Source organism: Chiloscyllium plagiosum, unplaced genomic scaffold (genome assembly GCF_037043375.1).
Source record: "Chiloscyllium plagiosum isolate Xiang-an unplaced genomic scaffold, Cpla_swu_hap1 HiC_scaffold_1, whole genome shotgun sequence".
Lineage (NCBI taxonomy): Eukaryota > Metazoa > Chordata > Chondrichthyes > Orectolobiformes > Hemiscylliidae > Chiloscyllium > Chiloscyllium plagiosum.
This window is the reverse complement of record NW_028270139.1, coordinates 152,387,882-152,414,052: the sequence shown is the minus strand read 5'-3', so window position 1 is coordinate 152,414,052 and position 26,171 is coordinate 152,387,882. Positions and strand designations below refer to the sequence as shown.

At 40.8% G+C, this 26,171-nt stretch overlaps 1 protein-coding gene across 4 annotated transcripts in view; it reads right to left on the bottom strand.

Moving 5' to 3' along the window:
• dnaaf9 (dynein axonemal assembly factor 9) overlaps positions 1 to 24,858 on the bottom strand; it is a 217,442-nt gene extending 192,584 nt beyond the window's left edge. The window contains exons 1-2 of one of the 4 annotated variants that reach the window (XM_087991656.1): positions 23,888 to 24,858; positions 9,813 to 9,889 (exon numbers count right to left, since the gene is read on the bottom strand). In XM_087991656.1, coding sequence (XP_087847782.1) covers positions 9,813 to 9,889; positions 23,888 to 23,982 — 172 coding nt within the window. In that variant the 5' untranslated portion in view covers positions 23,983 to 24,858. Of the gene's footprint in view, positions 1 to 9,812; positions 9,893 to 23,887 lie in introns of all 4 variants that reach the window. The other 3 variants (XM_087991651.1, XM_043696328.2, XM_043696586.2) reach the window with 3 other exon arrangements.
• Positions 24,859 to 26,171: the final 1,313 nt, after the last annotated feature.

Here is a 26,171-nt window from a genome sequence, read left to right as displayed (position 1 = left end):
GGTTGGGGGGCGGGGGGGAAGAGAGAGAGAAATTATAAATGCGATGGTGCCAGAGGAAGGAGTAAACAATAGGTGGGGATAGGGCCCAATGAGTGCGAAGAACAGTTGGACAGACAAAGGAGTAGATAATGATCTGGTCAATAGCTATCAATAGGGTTTGTTAATGGCTAATAATGGGTGATGTGTAATAGCAGACTGTGTTATAACAAGGCCTGGCTTATGGGAATTGGGGTAAGGAGAGATGAGAGCTCAAGCCCAAATGTTATTAAACTCAACATGGAGTCCAGAAGGCTGCAGGATCATTAAGCGAAGGACCCTGTCAGGGAGATGATGGGAACTTAAGGGCAAACCCAAATTCAAAAAGGAAAAAGAGTTGATAAGAGGAAGTGAAAAAGATGTTAGGGAAAATAGACAACAGGAGAAACTAAGCAAGCATCAACCCTCATATGTGGAATGATGTCATAAAATCAAAGCAAAGGATACATGAAGGACTGTCTGACAGCAAAATACATGAACCAAAAAAGGCACAAATGGAAGTAAATGGTTGTGAAATATTTGCCATTACAGAAACATAACTGCAGAGCAAACCAGGACTGGGAACAGAAAGATCAATTATTTTCAATGGCTGGGAATTCTGGAAAACAGTCAATAAATAAGGACCAAACCAATCAGGAGAGGTATTAGAAATGCAAGCAAAGGGTGGTAGCTGTTTGGAACACTCTTCCACAAATGGCAGTGGATGCAGAATCAGCTGTTAATTTTAAATCTGAGCTAGATCCATTTCTGTTGAGTAAAGAATATTATTGGGTGTCATACAGTTAGAGATGTACAGCACGGAAACATAATCCTCTAAGCCCTTCCTATTCATATACCCAACCAGAAGTCTTTTAAATGTTGTAAGTGTACCAGCCTCTACACTTCCTCTGGCAGCTCATTCCATCCACAGGTTGCACCTGAGGTCCCTTTTATATCTTTCCCCTCTCACCCTGAACCTATACCCTCTAGTTCTGAATCCCCCCCCCAACCCCAGGGAAAAGATATTGTCTGGTTATCCTATCCATGTCTCCTTACTACAGAAAAGATTGCCTTGACATAGAGGAAGTACAACAAAAGGTTCCGAGGAAGTGTTCTTGGGCTGGTGGGACAAACTAATGAAGAGAGATTGGTCAAACTTGGCCTGTGCTCTCTGGAGTTTTGAAAAATGAGAGGGAAACCTACAAAGTACTCAAAAGGGATAGATGGAGTAAATCCAGTAAAGATATTTCCCTGTTGCAGAGTCCAGAACCACAAAGTACAAGTTAATATTAACAAAGATGCTATTTAAAATGAAGGTTGGGATTTTTCTTTTCCAAAGATCAGACTTCTCTGAGAATTCTCAAGGTTAGTAAGCTTGATTTGTCACATGTACATGAAAATTGTTATTTTACATGCTATATAAGCAAATCGTACCATACGAGGTGTTATGGCCCACACTCCCTCAAAATAAAGGTAACCTAGACCCTAACGTTTTCTTATTTCTAAGGTAAATGCAAGGCACTGTGTTCCAGATGTAATTTGATTGGTCAAATTACTCAATATTAAGCAACAGAAAATTTATTCAAATACGAGAGTCATAGAGAAATACAGCACGGAAACAGGCCATTCGGTCCAACCCGTCCACGCCGATCAGATATCCCAACCCGATCTAGTCCCACCTGCCAGCATCCGGCCCATATCCCTCCAAACCCTTCCTATTTATATATCCATCTAAATGCCTCTTAAAATGTTGCAATTGTATCAGCCTCCACCACTTCCACTGGCAGCTCATTCCATACACGTACCACTCTCTGCGTGAAAAAGTTGCTCCTTAGGTCTCTTTTATATCTTTCCCCTCTCACCCTAAACCTATGACCTCTATTCCTGGACTCCCCAACCCCAGGAAAAAGAAAGACTTTGTCTATTTACCCTATCTATGCCCCTCAATTTTGTAAACTTCTATAAGGTCACCCCTTAGCCTCCGGCGCTCCAGGGAAAACAGCCCCAGCCTGTTCTGCCTCACCCTATGACTCAAATCCTCCAACCCTGGCAACATCCTTGTAAATCTTTTCTGAACCCTTTCATGTTTAACAACATCTTTCCAATAGGAAGGAGACCAGAATTGCACACAATATTTCAACTGACCTAACCAACGTCCTGTACAGCCACAACATGACCTCCCAACTCCTGTACTCAATACTCTGACCAATAAAGGAAAGCATACAAAACACCTTCTTCACTATCCTATCAACCTGAGACTCCACTTTCAAGGAGCTATGAACCTGCACTCCAAGGTCTCTTTGTTCAGCAACACTCCCCAAGACCTTACCATTAAGTATATAAGTCCTGGTAAGATTTGCTTTCCCAAAATGCAGCACCTCGCATTTATCTAAATTAATCTCCATCTGCCACTTCTTAGTCCATTGGCCCATCTGGTCAAGATCCTGTTGTAATCGGAGGTAACTGTCTTCGCTGTCCACTACACCTCCAATTTTGGTGTCATCTGCAAACTTACTAACTGTACCCTCTTATGTTTGCATCCAAATCATTTATGTAAATGACAAAAAGTAGAGGGCCCAGCACCGATCCTTGTGGCACTCCACTGGTCGCTGGCCTCCAGTCTGAAAAACAACCCTCCACCACCACCTCTGTCTTCTACCTTTGAGCCAGTTCTGTATCCAAATGGCTACTTCTTCCTGTATTCAGTGACATCTAACCTTGCTAACCAGTATCCCATGGGGAACCTTGTTGAAGGCCTTACTGAAGTCCATATAGATCACATCTACCACTTGTTTTATATTTTAACTATAGTGCCAAAGAGGAACTTAGAATAACTATCAGAAAACTTAACGCAATAAAACATACAATAACTATTGTCATTAACTGCTCCACAGTAACAATTTACAAACACGCCCTTGACAAAAAAGCCAATTCAAAAAAACAGATGGGAGACCTGTATGATGAGACATTCCAGGAAGAAAGAACAAAACTTCTGAGAGAAAACTCAGTGATACCAGCCAGAAAAGATTTGCTGCTGAGACCCCATGTACAACTGTTGAGAGCTAACTAAAAATCCTGGATCGGAGAGAGCTTGATGACACCCACTCAGGCTGCTTCTATTAGAGTCAGTCAGAGAGATATACAGCACAGAAACAAACTCCATCAGTTCAAATGTTCTCAGAAAATATTTTCCTGATAACAGCTAGATACCAGGATTAGGACAAAAATGTTCTTTTGATCGTACCATGGCAGATTGTGCACTATACTCACTGAACTTGGACGATTAATGCATCAGGACCCCCAAAATCTGAGCTGAAGTGCACCCAATAGACTTTCGTGTCACCGAGTTCCACAGATTCATCACCCACTGACTCAAGAAATTCTCCCTCATCTCAGTTCTAAAGAGTCAGCCCTACACTCAGAGACTGTGCTCTCAGGTCCTAGTCTCTACGAGGAATGGAAACACCTTCCCCACATCTACTCTATCCAGCTCAATGAGATGCCCTCCCCCATGCTTCTAAACTCTATCGAGGACAGAATCAGAGTCCTGCAACGCTCCATATGACAAGCTCCTCATTCTCAGGATTATTTTCGTCATCCTCCTCTTCTAGATGCCCTCCAATGTTAGCACATCCTTCCTTCGATATTAGATCAAACACAGCTCATAATATTCCAAATGTGGTCTCACCTGAGCTTTATAGAGCCTCTGCAGCACATTGCATTTGCCTTTCTAACTATCAACTGAACCTGCATGTTAACCTTATGGAATCCTGGACTACAACTCCCAAGTCCCTTGATGCTTCAGATTTCTGAAGCCTTACCCAGTTTAGAAGAGTCTATTCATCCTCCCAAAGTACATAACATACCTGTCAACACTACCTGTCTCACCACCTAAGTGTCACCTGTAAACTTTGCAAAGTATCTTTATCTAGATCATTAATGTATGACGAGAATTAAGTAGCCTAATGTGTGGTACCTCAAATACATTCTGAATATTCCAAATATATTAGATTTTCACTGCTTCCACTTTATTTATCTTCTTGATATCTCCACAAAGAATTCAAATGAATTTGTCAGACATGATTTCAAGTGTGACGCCATGTTCACTGTGCTTGGTCATTTGATTTGTTTCTAAATGCTCTGCTTTTCCATCATTTTATAATATGCAAACATTTTCCCAATAATAGACATTTGGCTCACTGTGCAGCTATCTGTCTCCTTTCCTTTATTTAACTAGCAGTTTTCTAGGTCTTGGCCAGAATCTAAGGATTTCTGCAAGATTTTTGCCAGTACATCCACTATCACTGCAGCTACTTACTTTAATATTCTTGGATACTTTCATCAGATCCAGGGTACTCAGCAGTCTTTAGCCCAATCATTTTCACTAGCACATTTTCCAACTAATTGGTGGATGTGGGAATCACCAGCATTTACCACCTGCTTCTGGTTACCCTTTAGAAAATGGTAGTGATCTGCCTTCTTGAAACCTTGTCACCCAAGGGTTGTAGGTTGACCCACAATGTGGTTAGGGATAGAATTTCAGTATTGTGATCCTTACAGTGAAGTGTTAGATTTCCAAGTCAGGATGGTGAATGGTTTGCAGGTATTGGTGTTCCCATGTATCTGCTGCACTTCTAGGTGAAGAAAGTTTGGAAGGTGTTGGCTATTGACTTTTGATGAATGTATGCAGTATATCTTATAGATTGCACACAGTGAGTATTCCATCACACTCCTGACTTGTGTATCGTAGATGGTGGACAGACTTTGGGAGTCAGAATGTGTTACTTGCTACAGGATTCCTAGCCTCTGACCTGCTCTTGTAGCCAGTGTTTATATGATGAGTCCAGTTGAGTTCCTGGTCAATGGTAACCCATAAGAGGTCAGTAGTAGGGGACTCTGTGATGGTAACACCATTGAATATCAAGGGGTAGCGGTTAGCTCATCTATTATTGGAGATTGTTATTGCCTTACATTTATGCGGCACAAATTTTACTTGCTACTTGTCATAGAGATGTACAGCATGGAAACAAACCCTTCGGTCCAACCCGTCCATACTGACCAGATATCCCAACCCAATCTAGTCCCACCTCCCAGCGTCCAGCCCATATTACTCTAAACCCTTCCTATTCATATACCCATCCAAATGTCAGTCCAAGTCTGGACACTGTCTAGATACTGTTGCATTTGAAGATGGATTGCTTTAATATCAGAGGAGCCGCACATGATGCTGAACATCGGCGAACATCCCACTTCCAACCTGATGATAGAGGGAAGGTCATTGATGAAGCAGCTGAAGATTCTTGGGCCTAGGACACCACCCAGCCATGAACTCCTTCAGAGGTCTCCTGGAGCCGAGATGACTGACCTCCAAGAATCACAACCATCTTCCTGTGTGCCACATATGACTCGAACCAGCAGACAGTTTTCCCCCGATTCCCAGAGTCTAGTTTTGTTTTGGTTTCTTGATGCCACACTCACTTAATTGTGGCCTTTATGTTAATGGCTGTCATTCTCACCTCAGTCCATGTTTGAACTAAGGCTGTCAGGAGGTCAAGAGCTGAGTGGCCTTGGGCATCAGTAAATTGGTTATTGCTGGGCAGGTGCTGCTTCATCGGACTGTCAATGACACTTTCCATTAATTTTCTGGACTGAAAGTGATCTGAACATTAAGAGGATGATTAGATTTGTACTACTTTTTCTGAGAATGTACTCAAGTAATTTTCCACAATGTCAGTGTGGTAATTATACTGAGACAGCTTGGCAAGGAAGTGGCAAATTATGGAACACAAGTCTATTGACAGACTTCTCAGGGTCCATAGCCTTTGCAGTATCCAGTGCCTCCAGCAGTTTCTTGATATCACATGTAGTGAATCAAATTAACTAAAGACTAGCACCTGTGATGGTAGGGAGCACCAGAGGAGGCCAGGATGGATCATCTACTCGGAACTTCAACTGAATGCTCATGCAAATACTTAAACCTTATCATTTCCATTGATGTGTTTATTCTTCCATCTGTCCACCTTCATTCATAACTACATGTGGCAAGACTGCAGAGGTTAGATCTGATCCATTGGTTGAGGGATCGCTTTGCTGTTTTATCATTTGCTACTAATGCTGTTTAGCATGCAAGTAGTCCTGTTTGATCACTTCACCAGATTGATATCTGGTGCTGCTTCTGGCATGGTTTTCTGCAATCTCCATTGAACCAGGGTTAGTCTCTTGGCTTGATGGTAATAGTTGAGCGGGGTGGTAGGCTGCCCCATGAGGCCACAGACTATGCAGTACAATTCTGCTATTGTTGATGGCCCACAGCACTCTTGAATTGTTACATCTGTTTGAAATCTGTGCCATTTAGCACAATGATAGTGCTACACAACATGATGAAAACATTCTCAGTGTGTAGGTGGGACTTTGTCTCCACAAGGACTGGCTATTACAGATACTGCCATGGACAAATGCATTTGCAGTCAGTAGATTGGTTAGGACGTGCTCAAACATGCTTTTCCCTCACCAGATGCCCCAGTCAGAATCTAACAGTTCAATCAGTGGTGCTGCTATGATCCAATTTTGGCGATAGACACTGAAACCCTCCCCCCTACCCAAAGTACATTTTGTGCCCTTGCCACCCTCAGCACTTTCGCCAAGCATTGTTCAACTTGGAGGAATAATAACCACTAAGGAGGTTTTCTTGCCCATGTTAAACCTGAAGCCATGAGACTTCATGGGTCCAGACCCCATGTCAAGGAGTCCCAGGGCAACTCTCTCGCAAATGCAGATCACCATGCCGCTACTTCTGCTGGGTCGGTCCTGCGGATTGGACAGGACATGTCCAGAGGCGGTGATGGTGCTGTCTAGGATACAGTCACGGAATCATACTTTATAGACAATGTCAGGTTGCTGCTCAAATAGTCTGTGAGACAGCTCCCCCAGTTTTGGTACTAACCTCCATGATTAGTGAAGAGAATTTTGCAGAGTCAACCACATTGTTTAAATCATTGGCTTTTCCAGTGCCTAGGTTAATGCTAGGTGTCTTCACAAAGACTTTCTAGCAATTGATAGAACTGAGTGACTTATTGGACCATTTAAGAGGGAAATTGAGTCAAACACTTTGCTGTTGACCTGAAGTCACATGTAAGACAGACCAAGTGAAGATGGCAGATTTCCTTACCTGAAGGTATTAGTAAAGATAGTTTTCTTCTGTTAATCAACAATAGTTTCAGGGTCATCAGTAGATTCTCAATTCCACTTTTTTTCTTAAACTGAATTTAAATTCTATCATCTGCCAGGGTGGGATTGAATCCAAGGCCTTCCAATGCTGGTGGTGGGAAAAAATGTTTCCTCCTGTTGCCATGGGGGAGTGTGAGCGAGTGAGCGAGCGTGTGAGCGAGTGAGCGAGTGAGAGTGAAAGAGACATGGAGGAAGAGACAAACTTTAGCATCTGTGTGTTTTGGATGCATTTACTTTTGATGCCTGTAAATAAACACTAATGCTTGGATTTGTCCAATTGCTTTCCCGTAGGAGATATTCCCCACTGGAACAATAAAAATCTGCAGTGTGTTCAGACAGGGTGCAGCTATGGATAAATCAGATGTGTGGCCTGGTGGCTAAACTGGGTCACAACAAAGAGGCCTTTTTTCCACCCTGAATGGCAGCCAGTGACTAGTGGGGTACCAGAGGGATTGGGTTTAGGCCAGTCATTCACAACACATATTACTACATAAATGCAATATGTCCACATTTGCAGACAGCACAAAAGTTGGGTGGGTGGGTGAACTGTGAGGATGCAGCAAATATGCTTGAGAGAGATTTGGACAAATTGAGTATGTAGTCAAATGCATGGCAGATAGAGTCATAGAGATGTACAGCATGGAAACAGACCCTTCGGTCCAACCCATGCTGTACATCTCTATGACTCTATCTGCCATGCATTTGACTACATACTCAATTTGTCCAAATCTCTCTCAAGCATATTTGCTGCATCCTCACAGTTCACCCACCCAACTTTTGCGCAGATGTACTGTAATGTGAATAAATGCGAGGTGATCACTTTAGTAGCAAAAAGAAAGGCAGACTATTATAGAGATAGAACGGGAAAGGGAGTTGTAACAAGGCCTGGTTGATCTCGCATACCAGTTGCTCAAAGTAAGCATGCAGATAGTGAAGAAGCACGTTGGCCTTCGTAACAAGAGAATTCCAGCATAGGGCCAGAGATAGCTTACTGCTAGCTGGTGAAACCACAACTGGAGCGTTGTATGCAGTTTTAGCATCCTGATGTGAGAAAGGATGTTCTGGCTACGACAGGTACAGAACAAATATTTAGCAAACTGATAGTTGGTGTGGCAGGACTGATGTATGAAGGGAGACTGGATTGGTTAGAACAATATTTATTGAGTTTAAAAAGTTATGGGGAGGGGGAAGTTCTATCGAATCCTAGAAAATTCTAACAGAACTACTCAAGGTAATAGGGAGAAGCACTCAAAAGGAAAGAGACAAAAAAAAGAGGGGGACAGATTTAAATTGATTTTCAAAATAAGCAAGGGTGAAGTCAGAAAAATAATTTTTTCATTCAGGATGTAGTTCGGATACAGACTGCACTATTTTGAAGTGTAGAGGTGGCAGGTTCAATTGAGACATTCAAAGGAGCACAAGATGATTATTCGGGTACAAATAGCATACAGATGCACAGTAGATAAACCAGGGGATTGGCACGAGGTAATAAGGCTCATTTGATGAGCCAGTGCAGGCAAAATTGGCCAAAACAGTCTCCTCTTATGAACATAAAACCTGTGATTCTGTAGCTACAAAAGGGTGCTCCCAGTGACTGGGCAGTGCAGAACTAAGGAGTCTCAGTCTCAGAATTCTCTACGTGGTAGATCATCTAGGACTCGGATGAGGAAAATATTTTCACCCAGCATGGTGAGCCTGTGTAATTCCCAATCAGAGATTGCAGTTGAGGCCAAAAATATTGAATATTTTCAAGTAGTTAGATGTAGTTCTTATGGCTAAAAAGGATCAAGGGGTACAGAGAGAAAGCAGGAACAAAGTAATCAAATCAGCCATGATCACAATGAATGTGGGAGCAGGGTCAAAGGGCCTTGCTTCCATTTCCTTTGATTCTATATTTCACTGTCTAGGGTGAGAGAATGGAGTTGAATAAGCAAGCGGTTATCAACCATGTCAGCCATGAGCAGCATGGCTTTATGGCTGCTGTGTCATGATGTTGCCGGTCAGGGGCAATACTGGATTATCAGCCATTGTCTGGGGGCACAGCTGCCTTTCAAGGATGATGGGAGTGCAAGGGGTGCTGATCTTTCGTGTGCCAAATTGTTCTGAAATGGTCCATGGCAGGAATCAGACATGACGGATTCCACAGGAAGATAATGCAGTGAGTTTAAGATTCAGCAATAAATCTCAAGGCAGAAACCCCTCCAAAAAGATCTTGGGTACAACTCTGGTTTAGCGAGAAAAGGGAAGATGCACCTCAATATTTTTCTCAGCTTGATGTATCTGAGTTGACATCAAAGCTCATCCCAAATACTAGTTTCTAGTTCCCACGATCTTACCATTTTGATGAAAAGTGAAAGAGATTACACCTCTCATATTTTCATTTGAACTGAATGGTGGCCAAAGGCAAAACATTGGACTAATAAATCTCAAAAAGGTACTCTGAGTACCTAACTATTAAGTTACCTTCTTCATGCCAAGGGAAGCAAAAGTTTTAGTAAAATTGTTTACACAATAAGAGATAAATCATTGTGGTCAAAACTTCAATGCAAGAACATTCAGACCAAACATACCCAGAATGCAGAGAATTCCATCAGATTTTGATTTGCTGCTGTAACGTAGAATAGCTTGAACATGTCGAAGACGACTGCTGCTACAAAAAGAAAGAACAACACATAAAATATACTATTTATCTGTGTACAGCTGCCCATAATCAAAAGACTCTGCTAAGCAAGAGAGACAGTTTGATGCAGGGGATGAAATTTCGTGTAAGAGTCTTGAAAATGACCTATGTTCACAGTCAAATCATTTACATGAATGACAAATGTAGGGGACCCAGCACAGATTGTTGTGGCACTCCACTGGTCACAGGCCTCCAGTCTGAAAAGCAACCCTCCACCACCATCATGTATCTGCTACCTTCAAGCCAGTTCTGTATCCAAATGGCTAGTTCTCCCTGTATTCCATGAGATCTAACCCTTGCTAACCAGTTTCCCACAAGGAGCCTTGTCAAACACCTTACTGAGGTCCACATAGATCACGTCTACTGCTCTGCCCTCAATCCTCTTTGTTACTTTGTCAAAAAAACGAATCAAATTAATGAGACATGACCTCCCACACAAAAAAGCCATGCTGACTATCTTTGCCTATCCAAAGTCACAATGCTGTTTGCCCAAAAAAAAAACTTGCCACATATTGGTCCAGTCCTCAATAGCAGAATCAAATGAGTGAAGCTTCACAAATAAAAGGCACAATATAAGAAATGCTGACCGCTACTCAAAGAAATTTATTGAGACTTCAAGATCAGGCCTTACTCCCGTCGCCACTGAATCAACTCCACGGAGGACAGTATCCTGTCACAGGTTACCCTTAACTTCCACAAGAACAGTCTTCAAGTTCGGTGCTAGAGTGTCAATAGCTCTGACACTCCTCTTTTTATGTCAGCTTGGGCTCTCTGACTGGACGAGATTAACAGCCCCAATCAAGGAATTCATTTTCTATCATGTCCAACTGACTAACCTCAACAATCAACACAGAAGCAACCTTTCCATATCCACACAATCAAGTCCAAAGAATCCAAAACAGAATAAAATGTGTGCTGGAGACATATAGCATCTGTTGGGAGAAAAACAAAGTTTGAGACAAAGGGTCACTGGATGTGAAATATTAACTTGTTTTTTTTCCCCCTCAACAGATGTTGCCAGGTCTGTGTTTCTCCAACATTCACAGTTGTACATTTGTGTGTTTATTTCTCAAAGAAGTTTAAGTGTTTCAAAAATGGTAGCTCACTTCGTTACCTCTAGATTTAACTATTCCAACATACTGATTGATCTCCGTATGCTTCTCTCTGTAAAGCTGTGGTTATGTCAAAATTGACTGCCATTTTCTTAACTTGCAACAGCTTCCTTTCATCTATCACCCCAAAGTTTCTTCAAGCAAATTTCAAAATACTTTTACAGTATAGATTTTAAAGAACCAAGATTCCAAAATGTATGGAAATTTAAGGATGGAATAGCCTACATTTTGAATTTTGCTGGTCAGACATCTTAACATTCATTTTTTCTTCTAAACAAACATTATTAATAAATTGATAGAGGATGCTGCTCCTCTGATCAAATTATAATGTCTATCAAAATTCATGAAAAAGGGGATTATGGTTGGATGGAAGAATTTGCAGTCATCACTTGAAACCTGATTATACAAATCATAAAGGAAGTACGATACGTGAATTGAATTCAGAATACCTCAGAATACTCTCTTTCTCACCAGAGAATAATGCACAGCATTGTGTGAAACTGAATCATGGCTTCTATCCAGTTAATAATCCAATAACATTTCACTGAAATTACAGGCAACATGGAGGTCATCAGCAGATTATCACATTAACATTAAGTGGCTCACAATAGAATGGAAATAAATCTGAATATGCTACTTCAGCCCCAACCATGGCAACACAAACATTCCATTCTCTGAAACAAGGCAGTTATTATTTGACATATTTGGCTTTGCATGGCTTGCATACTCAACTCAAAACATAATTTAAGTTCCCAAATCTATTTCTTGTGACAAAAACTAACTTACATTGCATGCAAATCACAGATTTTATTTCAGAAAGCTTCAGGAATCAAACAGACAAGAAAATACTACAGAAAATCTGTGATCCAATCCAGCCTCCAAATGTTACAAAATGAAAATCTCTTGACTCAAGGAACTAAAATTTCATTCTTTGGCCTTGCCAAATTTTGTGTTCTCAATAAAACTTATTCTTTTCCCATAAGTAGAAGTTTAATTTCAATAGTGTTTTCTTAGAGAGAGTATTACTACAACACAGGAAACGATATTCAGCCCATCAAATAAATGTTATCTCATTGTGGAGCATTTCAGTCAGTCCCAACCTACAAGTCTATTTTCCTAAAGTATCCATGCTATTTTTTTTTTTAAAATGACTTAGGATCTCCATTTCAACTACTCTCAGATAGCAAGTTCTGCATCATCACCATGTGCAAAAGCTCTTCTTCACATATACCGGCTGAAATTTCCATCTTAAATAGGTGTCCTCAAGCTTGCACATCAGGTTTTTTAAAAAAATATTCATTCATGGTATGACAAGAGTGTTGCCAGTTGGGCCCAGCATTTGTCATTCATCCCTTTTTGCCCGGACAGGTCAGTGCCTAGTTAAGAGAAAATAATATTGCTGTGGGTCTGACATCAAATGGATCCCAGGCCAGATAACGATGGCAGATTTTCTTCCCCAAAAAGGATGAGTGTACTACATTTTACAACAATTGATAATGATTGTATGGTACATTGGCTTTTTGTTCCATATTTTTGTTGAGTTCAAGTTTGACCAGCTGGCATAGTGGTATTTAAACTCACATGGCCAGAACATTAAACTGGGACTCTGGATTATACTAGTTGGAATCACTTATCTTCTGTACCGAAGCTAAACCACTCATAATACTGCACATTCCTATCCAGATCTTCCTTGCTCCCAGAACAAAATCTTCTCCAATCTAAGCTTCCAAATAAATTCCTTTGGCCCTGCAACCACTCTTATTCAATGTCCTTTGCACATTCTTATAGATCCCTGTGTCTTTCATAAAGCCTTGTGATCAGAACTAGATGTAATACTCTAGTTGTGAGCAAACCAGAGCTTTATAAAATGTCCAGCATAATTTCCTTGCATTTCTACTCAAAATTTGTGTTTAATTAGTTCATGACCCATTGCATTGTTAACTGCTCTGTCAACACATGTCATTTGTATCGATACCCACAAGTAAGGTGCTAGAAGACTGGAGGTTGGCTTACATGGTGCCACTATTTAAGATAGGTGATAAGGAACAGTCAGGGAATTGTACACTGGTGAGCCTGACATCAGTGGTGGGCAAGTTGTTGAAGGGGATTCTGAGGGAAAGGATTTACTATACATGTATTTAGAAAAACAGGGACTGATTAGAGATAGTGAACATGGCTTTGTGAATGGAAAATTGTGTCTCACTAATTCGATCGAGCTTTTTGAAGAAGTGACAAAGAGGACTGATGAAGGCAGGATGGTTGACTTTGTCTACATAAGAGTTCAGTAAGACATTCAAGAAGATTCCACATGGTGGATTGGATAACAAGGCTAGATCACATGAAACACGGGGAGAATTAGCCATCTGGATACATAACTAGTTCAATGTTTGAACTCACTAATCAAAAATGACCATGTGACGTTAAAGAAATTGCCTTTGCAGAATTAAAATGAAAAACCTCTTTACTTTAAAATCCAAATTCCTATATATACACACACACACACACACACACATCTTTATCACAATTATTTAAAAAGGATGTAATCTAAATTATGCATTTGGTGGAAAGCTGGAAATAAACTAACTATACAGTCTACTTCTATGCATTTAGTAAGATGTGACGTACAGATCTTTTGAAGTACATGCAGAGTCTGGTATTCTAAAACATGCTCCAACCCCAAAATACTACCTTGCAAGAAAGCTGTTTGCTGTTAAGTTGCTTCTTACTATGTTTTATATTGAGAAGGGTGTGACAGCTTATGAGCACAGATTTTGTAGGTTAGCACTGCAGTCAGTTAAAAATAATTTTGAATGAGCAAATGTGGCCTTTAATTTTGTGTTGGCACCCCCCTTATTTCATTAATTTCCTTTTTCTAGGGCAGGTTTTTTCCAACTCGATACCATCAAGTTTGGATGTTGCTGGTTGGGTCATAATTTGCCCATCACTAATTGTCCTTGAACTGAATGGCTTGCATTCCATCGCAGGCCCCAACAAGTAAGGGTGGCAGATTTCCACCCTCAAAGGCATTAGTGAACGACATTGGTTTTTATGACAACTAACCGATGCAGGAAAATAATTCCAATCGCTCTTATCTATCATATACAGGATTGTTATGTGCATGAGAAAGTTTGTGACAATTAGTACTAAATACTGCTTAGAGTCAGAAAAAAAAATGTAATATTGATTTGGTAGTGTGATTGTGGAAATGATCAGAGGTGCATGTGCATAAATGTTTAAAGGTAGTCAGAGATGTACAGCGTGAAAACAGACTCTTGGAATCAACTGGTCCATTCTAACCAGATATCCTAAATTAATCTACTTCCTATTCATATAACCATCCAGATGCCTTTTTGACCTTCTAATTGTATCAGCCTCCACCACTTTCTCTGGCAGCTCATTCCATACATGCACCATCGATTGTATGAAGAAAAACTTGCTCCTTAGATCCAAAGAACAAAGAAAATTTACAGCCCAGGAACAGGCCCTTCGGCCCTCCAAGCCTGAGCCGATCCAAACCTTCTGTCTAAACCGGTCGCCCACCTCTGCTGGCAACATGTTCCAGACACCCACCACCGTGTCAAGCACTTGCCGCATGTATCCCTCTTAAAATTTACACCTCTCACCTTGAAAGCGTGACCTCTTGTTATTGAATCCTTCACCTCGGGAAAAAGCTTGTCTCTGTCCACATCCTTTCGGTAATGTGGCAACCAGAACTGTACACAGTATTCTAAATGCGGCCGAACCAATGTCGTGTACAATTTTAACATGACCTGCCAGCTCTTATACTCAATACCCCGTCCAATGAAGGCAAGCATACCAGATGCCTTCTTGACCACTCTATCCACCTGTGCAGCAACCTTCAGGGTACAATGGACCTGCACTCCCAGATCTCTCCGCCCATCAACTTTTCCAAAGGCTCTTCCGTTCATTGTATAATGCACTCTAGAATTAGTCTTCCCTAAATGCATCACGTCACAATTGTCTGGATCGAACTCCATCTGCCACTTCTCCGCCCAACTCTCCAGTCTATCTATATCCTCCTGTATTCTTTGACAGTCCCTTATGGTTTCTGCTACTCCACCAATCTTCGTGTCATCTGCAAACCTACTGATCATACCAACAGTGCCCTCTTCTAGATCATTTATGTATATCACAAACAACAGTGGCCCCAACACTGACCCCTGTGGAACACAACTGGTCACCTTTCTCCATTTCGAGAAACTACTGTCTCCTGTTGCTCAACCAGTTCTTTATCTACCCAGCTAGAACACCCTACACACCATGTGACTTCACTTTCTCTATTAGTTTACCACGGAGAACTTGATCAAACGCCTTACTAAAATCCATGTATATAACATCAACAGCCCTTCTTTAATCTATCAACTTGGTCACTTCCTCAAAGTACATAGAACATAACAGCGCAGTACAGGCCCTTCGGCCCTCAATGTTGCGCCGCCCTGTCATACTAATCTGAAGCCCATCCATCTACACTATTCCATTTACATCCATGTGCCTGTCCAATGAAGACTTAAATGAACTTAAACTTGGTGAATCTACCACCATTGCAGGCAATGTATTCCATACCCTTACTACTCTCTGAGTAAAGAAACTACCTCTGACATCTGTCTTATACCTATCGCCCCTCACTTTAAAGTTGTGTCCCCTCGTGTTTGCCTTCCCCATGCTTGGAAAAAGGCTCTCCCTGTCCACCCTATCTAACCCTCTGATTATCTTGTCTGTCTCTATTAAGTAACCTCTCAACCTTCTCTCTAGCGAGAACAGCCTCAAGGCCCTCAGCCTTTCCTCATAAGACATTCCCTCCATACCAGGCAACATCCTAGTAAATCTCCTCTGCACCCACTCCAAAGCTTCCACATCCTTCTTATAATGCGGTGACCAGAACTGCACACAATACTCCAAGTGTGGCCGCACCAGAGCTTTGTACAGCTGCAGCATAAGCTCCTGGTTCCGGAGCTCAATCCCTCTATTAATAAAGGCCAAAACACTGTATGCCTTCTCAACAACCCTGTCAATCTGGGTGGCAACTTTCAGGGATCTGTGTACATGGACACAGTGATCCTTCTGCACATCCTCACTCCCTAGAATCCTACCATTCGCCCAGTTCTCTGCATTCCAATTACTCCGTATCACCTCACACTTGTCCACTTTAAACTCCATTTGCCACCTCTCAGCCTAGCTCTGCATCCTAGACGAACATGTTCCATCAACTACAACCCTCTGTTTTCTTTCAGTAAGCCAATTACTTATCCAAACTGCTATGTCTCCCACAATCCCTAGTACTCTATTAAGTTGGTAAGGCATGATCTCCACTGCACAAAATCATGTTGCCTATCACTTTTAAATGTTTTTATCCTTTTAAATGTTTTTCCCTCTCACTTTAAACTATGCCCTCTAGTTTTGGACTCCCGAAATGTAGAGAAGACAGACCTTGGATATTCACCCTATCTATGCCCCTCGTGATTTTATAAACCTCTACGAATGTCACCAGTCAGTCTCTGGCACTCCAGGGAAAACAGCCCCAGCCTATTCAGCCTCCCCTGATAGGAAAGATGTTGTTAAACATGAAAGGCTATGGCAAGAAGACCAGAACTGACCAAACCAATATCCTGTACAACATGACACCCCAACTCCGGTACTCAATGACCAATGAAGCCAAGCATGCCAAATGCCTTCATCTCTCTCCAAAGGCAATCTGTCCTTACTAAAGTGTGGTGCCCAGATCTATTCTCGTACCCCAAATGGAGTCTAATCAGGGTTTTGTCTGGCTGCAGCATAACATACACATCGTTGTACTCCAGCCTTCTAGACCAACACTCAATCAGCTTTATTGATTTTCCTCTCTCCCTATTTCTGGCATTTTAATGATCAAAGCACCAGAGACCCCAACTCTTTCTGGAAACCCACTGTAACTTCATATCATTTAGAAAATACTTATTTATGATTTTATGATCCAAAATATGAATTAGTGAGATTGTCTACTTAACTATATCTGCCACAGGTTTGCCCATTCACCTAAGCTATCAATATCCCTTTGTAATTTTAGAAGGACAGAACCCAGACCTATAGCTCTAGCTCAGAGCTGGCAGTCACAGATTGGCAGCGAAGGTCCATTACTGAGACCTCTGAGCCTGTTATTGAGACCTAGGAGCCTGTTTCTGAAACTCCAGCCCATGTCAAGCAGTGACTGAAGGAGCAGCAGAGGAGGAACAAGAAGAAAGAAGAACTCTATTGCAGTAAAATCTTGCAATATATTCAGTATTTCAAGATGGTGAGAGAGCATAGCAACACTGTATAACAAACAAAAACACACTTCACTGCACTTTAAAAAAAAATACATGTGACAATAAATGCAAGTCTAAACCTAACACTATCATCAGCAAATTTGGATATATGACTTTCCATGCCATTATCCAAGATGTTAATAAGTAATCATAAACTATCTGGAAAGTTAAGTAATTAAATGTTGACAATGTTAAACTTTTACAGTAAACAAAAACAGATCAGGGGCCACAATCAGACTGAAAATGAAAACAACAGTTTCATGTCAGAAGGCAAGTTTACTTTGTGGCAGCCCAAACTGTCAAAACTGGAAAGCAGTCCTAAAACTTCCAAATTTAAGAAATTTAACAGTTAAGATAGAAATAATATTATACAAAAACCAAAAAGAACTGTGGATGCCCTAAGTCAGAAACAAAAACCGAAGTTGGTGGAAAAGCTCAGCAGATCTGGCAGCATCTGTGAAGAGAAATCAAAGTTGACATTGTGAGTCACTGGGCCTGAAACACCAACTTTGATTTCTCTTCACAAATGCTGCCAGAAGTGCTCAGCTTTTCTACCAACTTCGGTTTTTGTTGGAAATGATATTACATTGGGATTGTGTCTGTAAAAGATCTTACTGGGAAAAGGATTGCTGTTTATGCTAAGATTTTTCAAAGTCTCATGTATACACATGTAGCCTTTTTGTTGGTGTTACAAACTGGTGTTCGTTTGATTAAAGTACATAAACAATTTCATGTGAATATGTTCAGTAACTGACCAACACAGTAAACAATTGCAAAAAAAATCCACTAAACTAGGTTTCATACAACATATGAATGTCTAATATCACCATTAACTGGAACTACAACATATTGAAACAAGCCATTACAACCCTCTCAAAACCCGATGTTATGAAGATGTGGACGTACTGTACCTTTAAGAGCATTAAAAGCTAGCAGAACTACCTGACAGCACCACATGTTCTGAATAAGGTAACAACATAACACTTGGTCGAAAGCTAGATAAGCTGGGTTGCCTGGAAACAATAAAACAGATTTGAATTCGGCCAGTTTAAATTATGCCCCAAAAAATACCAAACTCCAATCAAGTTTGTCAATATACTAAATTCAATCTAAAAAGCTAATGACACAATCCGATGTTCTGCAGGTATATGAATGAGTAAAATTGAACAGTTGGGAGGAGAACTGCCAAGCCAATGACATCTGCAGAATGCCCGGGGAATAGCTTTCAAAAGGTACTTTAATCAATCTGTGATCTGTGAAGCATAATCCCTAAAAGAATAAGAAAGGAAGACACCGGAAGATCCAAATAGAAGATTCAATAGCTGGCTGGCTTTGAAAACTTGAATTTTTGTAAGTTTCAATTGGGGGTTTTATCAGACTATAGAAGGGCAAGTAAAAGATAGGTTAGAGGAAGGAATTGTAAATAGTTGTTAGTTAATTATTCTGCTATACCTTAAGAAATAAAGTTGTTACTTTTTACTTTAACTAGTTCTTGGCCTCTTGAATTTTCACAGATTACTGGACGGGATAAAACTTTTGTGTTGCTGGTTTAAATTAAGGAGGAGGGTTTAGCCAATGTCATAACATCCTAACCTACATTTAGACTCAAAACAGTTTAAATAGCCATTTTTGTTTTGATGACAGAGTTAAGAACTGCCAAGATTCGTACAGCCTGAAGATAAAGAAATTCACTATAGGAAAATAACAGCAAAGTCATTAAAATTGAATAACTGCAGGTAATCTGTAGCCTGCTCAAATATATTTTATAGATAATATTTTCCAGTTCCAATTACGTCATGAATTTTATATTCATTATGGCATGTGGGAGTCACGGTCAAAATCAGCACTTATTAACAAACTCTAATTGTCCTGGATAAAGTGGTCATAAACCTTTTTGTAAAAAATACAACTGAGTTTATTACGAGACTGCTTCAAACGCAGTTAAGAGTCAACAATATTGCCTTGGATTTGAAGTCACAAATCAGCTCAGCCTAAAGGTAACAGATTTATTTTCAAAGATGTTAGCACAAAATGGATTTATATGACAAGTTATTTTATCTAGCAAATGCAAATACCTAAAGCCAAGTAATCATTTTAAATTCAGCAAATAAGGTGATTAGTCCATCACAGTTTTCAGAAGGGACATCCTCAATAATAAGCAGTACAGTCTGTCTCTCCACAAGTGCATGACTGTTTTTACTGCAACCCCAATCGAGGAGGTTGGTTTGTTCTGAACCCGTTTCGCAAACAATACTCTCAGCATTGTAGTTCAAAGCTTATCGTTGGACAGATAGCATTGGTCACAAAGAACTTGTTGGTAAAATTCAATGCTTCTTATTCCTTATATCCAAAGAAATGTCCAAGGAAGGTTGCCGTCTGTGGATAGGCTGCAAGAGGATTATGGAGATCATCATGGATGGTAAATGAAGTTCACTGCAGACAGTTTCAACCAGCTGATAGGTTTTCCACCTGTTGGTATATGCTCAGGGACATGTCGTTTGCATGGAAGTGGGCTAGGTTCTGGTTATGATGCACATTGATGCATTCAACTAGGGTGTCAACAAAATGGCGACCGTGATGACCAATGTCATAAAAGGTACACAATGCTCTGACATAGAATATGATAGAAATGACCCCAATGTCTCGAATATTGTAGCAGCATATCCCATTTACATCCAGCAAGTATGTCAAATAAGTCCACTCTAGTTTGGATCTAAGCTGCCATTTTTTTCAGATGCCCCCAAAAGGACAAAGTCCCACTGGGTTAGGATCATGCTTTAGTCTCGAAGCATTCATACAGACATGCAATTCTTTTATTAGTCTGGCATGTGAATGTCAAAAATAAGTTTATAGGTAGATTGACAGATAATTCCTTGTGCTGGAGATGTCTGAACAATGTGATGTCTTTACTATGAAACAGTACCAAGTACAGAGAAGGGGGCTTGAGTGACACAGAGGAGATTGGAATGAACGAACGAACAAACTGGAGAGAAGTGGCTGTTGGCATGTATTTTGTATCATGATTTGGAGAGGCCGGTGTTGGACTGGGGTGTACAAAGTTGTGTGATTTTTAACTTTGTATTTTGTATGTTCAACACTGTTGTGGTTTACACTGACACCTTGGACAGTGCATTTGCCATGCGTCTCTTTCCCTGCTTAAGGTGGACTCTAAAATACCCAGTACAAATACATATTTCAACAACTGTCCCAAACAAAGCTGAAAGCACTCTGGATAGCTTTAGGAGCAGGTCAGTGAACCATAATGTATCATAGGCATCTGTGAGGTTCAGCAACACATTGCTCAAGTCCAGTTTTATGAAATGTTATTTTTCATATTGGTGGATCCAAACTCAATAACATGATCTGTCCCATATGCAAATCAGTTAAGTTGACATTCAAGTTGGGGTCTCCTTCTCGAGATATGCTCCACAGGATAAGATGCTCAAAAGTCTTACAGCATTCAAAAATTAGTATAATCAGTTCAAAGTTGGCTGAGGTGAGGTCTTTTCCCGATTTTGGAACAGCATGGACTTTTGACATAAGCTACCCGACAAGGATCGAGTTTGATGCATTGCTTTTTGAGTAGAACACGTCAGCCAGGCATGAGCAAAGGGTTCAAATTGTTTCAGGAATTCTGGTACAATGTTGTCCTTTCTCACTGCTTTCTCATATGTCAGACCTCCTTAACACTTTCTCCAGTTCCAGTTGCCAGTTTTTTTTTCCAGTTAATTACAGATAATGTGCTTTGCTTCATTGTCCAACAGTATCCTTGCTACATGGTATGGATGACTAAGAATTCAATTTCTGGTGACTGATGGGTGATATAGATTTTTGGGATGCTCCAAGACAGTACATCAGTGATGGACAGAGTCAATGGATTCCACAGCAATAGATTTAGCCCAAACTATGCAGTCCTGCAACTCCAGTTGTGCATGATGTGAACAATTAAATAATCATCTGGGAAGGTGGTTCCACAAATATCCCATGCTCAATAATGGAGAAACCCAACATATCAGGAGCTGCAAGAAATAAAAATAAAGAATCTACGACACTGACTGCTTCTCAACCTCACTGGGCACAGACTTCCAGTTGGGAAAACACCCCTCAAATCACCATCCACTGCACCTTGTCACTCAGCCAATTGCTGATCCAATTCAAATCAAAGATTTTGAAGCAGAACCTGAAACAAAGCTTGACACATTTGGGGTCAGGATCCAAAATGGGGAACACAAGCTGAAATTTCAGCATCACATCTCTTTTCTAAATTAATTAATTCAGCCAAGACTCATTTATGCCACTATGTTTGACAGGTTGAACAGCAGCAGTTGCTGGGATCTTGAAGTTGGATGTGAAAGCTCTTCTTCCTCTGATACTGCTAAAATCTGGAGTTTTCTACCTGCTGCTAGAATTGCATGTGAGAAAATCTATTTTACTGAATTTACTGAAAGGTTGTGTTTATGGGGATATTATATTGGAACAACTGATTATTATTTTGTTAAGCATTTCAATAGCATTACAGTTACACCTATTCTTTTCTTTTTATTTTGTTTGTGTTTTAACTGTATTGTATTTTGTTTTTATTGTATTTTGTTTTAATTGTACTGTGTTTTGTTTGAAGTTGAGTAATTTGACCAATCAAATTGTATCTGGAACACATCACCTTACACTTGCCTTTAAAAGAGAATGACGTTAGAATCTGGGCTGTCTCCTTAATATTTTTTGAGAGGTTTGGTCTGGTTGATAACAACATGAAAAAAAGACTTGAAAAATATCAAAAGAAGTTAGAAAAAAGAAAGAATAATAATCAATTTCTATTCTGACTTGTTTCATCCACACTTTCAAAAAAAAAGAAAAATGTTACTTAAAAATGTAATTAGCAAAATAAGTCTTGAACTCAGTGGGGTGTAGCTGGCTCAGCCCATCAGAATAAATATCTGCAAAGGTTTGTTAAAAACTGCACATGCTCCAACATGGCTTGCATCATTGCTTTCTATTCTCACATTGCACGATCCAAATGAAGAGAAATACGGGAGTTGGAGACAAGCATGAAGCTTTTTCATCCTTGTTCACGAAACCATCTGACACAAAAAAAGTTCACAAAGTAATTTCTTTCAATGCCCAAAGGCCCTGAATTTTCTTTGTGTACTCTCTAATTACACACAGTGCCTCAGGCCTCAAAGCTTAAATACAGAAAATATAACAGAAGGTTCATAGCCACATTTAAAGCAGACCACGACAAACATATAATTATCCAATGCATTTTAGAAATTTGAACTCATTTTAATTACTAAATGTTGCACATAAACAAAGCTCTTAGCTAACAATAAAAATAAATAATTTTAGAAAAAGATCTTGATGCACCAAGGTCGCCATTATATAATAATTCAGAAATCAGTTTCCTGCATTACCTGTCAAAATAAGAACCACGAAATATCAAACACCAATGCTTTGTTGGGTGCCATATATCACTTGTCAAGCTGTAGTGAGAAGATACAATATACGAAAATATGGGGTAATGCACTGTGGCCAGGATAGAGGAGTTAAATTTTATTTAAATGGCTAAAGACTGCCGGAAGTTGCAGCAAATTACAAAAATCCAGCATCCAGGTTCAGCAGTTAATAGGGAAGGCACATGGAAGGCTTGCCTTTTTTTCCCCAAAGGAATCTAATATAAATGTTGGGAAGCTTTGTCAATGTAGTAGTTAGACCACAGCTGGAGTACTATAAACAGTTTTGAGCCCCTTATCTAAGGAAAGATTTACTTGCAGTGGAGGCAATTTCACTTTGCAGAATCCCTGGTAAGGAAGAAAAGAAAGGCTCAGGAGAGAAGAATGACAGGCGACCTTATTGAAACCTACAAGTTTCCGAGGAGACTTGACAGGGTAGATGTGGAAAGTTTGTTTCACCTTGTGGGAGAGTCCAGGGCCAGAGGTCATAATCTCAGATTAATAGGTTGCCCACTCACATCAGAAGAGAGGGGTGGGTGGGAAATGATGGCAGGAGGGGCATGTATGAGAGAGAGTCACAGGTAGCCAGAGTCAGGGTTAGGAAGGAAAGGGGAAGATCGGGGTAGGATGGCCAGAGACGTGGGAAGGCGCAGGAGAGCCACAATGGGGCACAAAATAACGAGGGGGAGAAAAAAAAACGAGACAGATCACACATGATCTGGTACTGCGTCCCTTCAGAGCTGAAACGAAACGCTACGGTATAACGGGAAAAAAATCAGTTCCACACAAAAGAAAATGACATCCTAATGCAATCATGGGGTTGGATTTGACGGGGACAAAACCGGGGAGAGTATTTTTATTTTCCTCCCTATCAGAAGGAAAAAATGCAAAGAACAAGAGGAAACCGAATAGCATTCTAAAGGTTATTTACAGAAATTGCTATTTCTACAACAGAAATTGCCAGGCGCCCTGCGGGTTTAAGAGATGATCGGTGAGGCAGGAGTCCGGTGCCTGTTGACGGTCCCCCCCCCACCCCGCGCGCGGACACAAGCCCCGGGCGTTTGAATATTTGAATCGCGTTCCATTAACGGCCGCTCGCTCTACCTGACAAACGGGCTGAAAGTTTCCGACCGCACGTTCCTCCAGGCAGGCAGCGGCCGCGCCTTTCCCGCAGAAGCCTCTTGGAGAATCGATAGCATCGTAGCTCCTTTTCTGCTCTCGCTTATTTTTGAAACAAAAGGTGCTTTTCCTTCTTCTTCTTCTTCCTTCGTCTCCGTTGTTGTTGTTGTTGTTGTCACCGTCTCGCCGGTCGGTGGGCGGGGCGTGAAGCCGGGTCGAGATAATCGAGGAGTAATCACGCAACGGGAGCCATCACCGGCATTTCATCATGAATGGCAGCCGAGCAAATACCAACTGCGGGGACAGGAGAAAGATAGGGGAGGCTAGAGGCTGCCTTACAACGTACGCGACGCGGGTTCCCACCGTTCTACGGTTTCATTTGCCATCAGTGTGAGTTTTAAAATCTCGCTCTGTTTTTGAGCTAAAGTGGGTGATTTTGATACTGATTTTAATGTTTCGAGGCAGTGGCACAATTACTCCCCACCCCCACCGTTGATTTTGAACATGGTCGGTTCCTCCCCTTTGCCCCGCCCCCTCAACATCTGGAATGTATTTTTTTGACTGTGGGTAGTGGAGGAACCTGGAAAACCCAGGAGGGAGGGTGCATTAGAGACTTAAAAAATTGCCCTGTGGCTTTCTCTAAAGTGGATTTTTAAAAAACTGAGCACTTTTGTGGAATTGAACGTCCACCACAAAATAGTCACGACAGAGATTGGAGGACTGCATTGTCTTTTCTCGCACTGCTATATTAATTGCAACATACATTGCAATTTTTTTACCAGGTTACCAACTCAGCCAAATACAGATATCGATATGTGCAGATATATCCTGACACACCAATGGAGCACATGGGATTTGAACCCAGGCTTCCTAACATGGAGGCACACCACAGGAGCCCATATGCTCAATTACATACTGTACTTCATTGGCAGTTGTTTGTTTTGGATGTAGGTTTGCTTGCTGAGCTAGAAGGTTTGTTTTCAGCTGTTTTGTCACCATACTAGGTAATCTCTTCAGTGAGTCTCTGAGTAACCACTTAGTATGGTGACGAAACATCTGAAAACGAACCTTCCAGATCAGCGAACAAACCTACATCCAGAACCTCAACCTGAGCTACAAATCTTCTCAAAATCAAATAGTTCTTTGTTTGATTATGTACTTCATCTGTGTTCATTTCTGAATACAAAAGAAAATCCATTAACCAGGTGTTTTAGTAAACAAATTTATTATCAAAGCAAGACTTTTTCAACAACGATGCAGAGGTAACAAATTGTTGGAGAAACTCAATGTCTGGTAGCATCTGTGAAGAGAAGACAGAAGTAAGGTTGAGTCCAGAGACTCTTCAGAACACTTGTGAAGTTTCTCCAACGGTTTCTGTTTTTGTTTGTTTCAGAACTTGAGAATCTGTAATTCTTCTATTAAAGATGCAAAGGTGATTAACACATTTGTAGCATGAAAGTATAAATATTATCTTTCTAAACAAATTAAGAAAGTTTGTAGATGATACTAAAATTGGAGGTGAAGTAGGTAACCTCTGTACAACAGGATCTTGATCGGATGGGCCAAAGAATGGCAGATGAACTTTAATTTAGATAAATCTGAGGTCCTGCATTTTGAAAAGGCAAATCAGGGGAGGACTTATACACTTAGATTAGATTCCCTACAGTGTGGAAACAGGCCCTTTGACCAAACAAGTCCACACTAACCCTCTGAAGAGTAACCCACCCAGACCAGTTTACCTATGATTAATGCATCTAACACAATGTGTAATTTAATATGGCCAATTCACCTAGCCTGCACATCTTTGGACTGTGGGAGAAAACTGGAGCACCTGGAGGAAACCCACGCAGACACGGAAAACGTACAAACTCCACGCAGACAGTCACCCAAGGCTAGAATTATCCTGAGTCCCTGGTGCTGTGAGGCAGCAATGCTAACCAGTGAGCCATCATGCCACCCTTAATTGTAAGGTCGTGGAGAATGTTGCTGAACAAAGAGACCTTGGAGTGCAGGTTCATAGTTCCTTGAAAGTGGAGTTGAAGGTAGATAGGATAGTGAAGAAGGTATGCTTTACTTTATTAGAGCATTGAGTATGGAAGTTTGGACGCCATATTGCGGCTGTGCAGGACACTGGTTAGGCCACATTGGAATGACGCATGCAATTCTGGTCTCCCTCCTATCAGCAACTTGAAAGGATTCAGAAAAGATTTACAAGGATGGTGCCAGGGTTTGAGGTTTTGAGCCATAGGGAGAGGCTGAATAGGCTGGG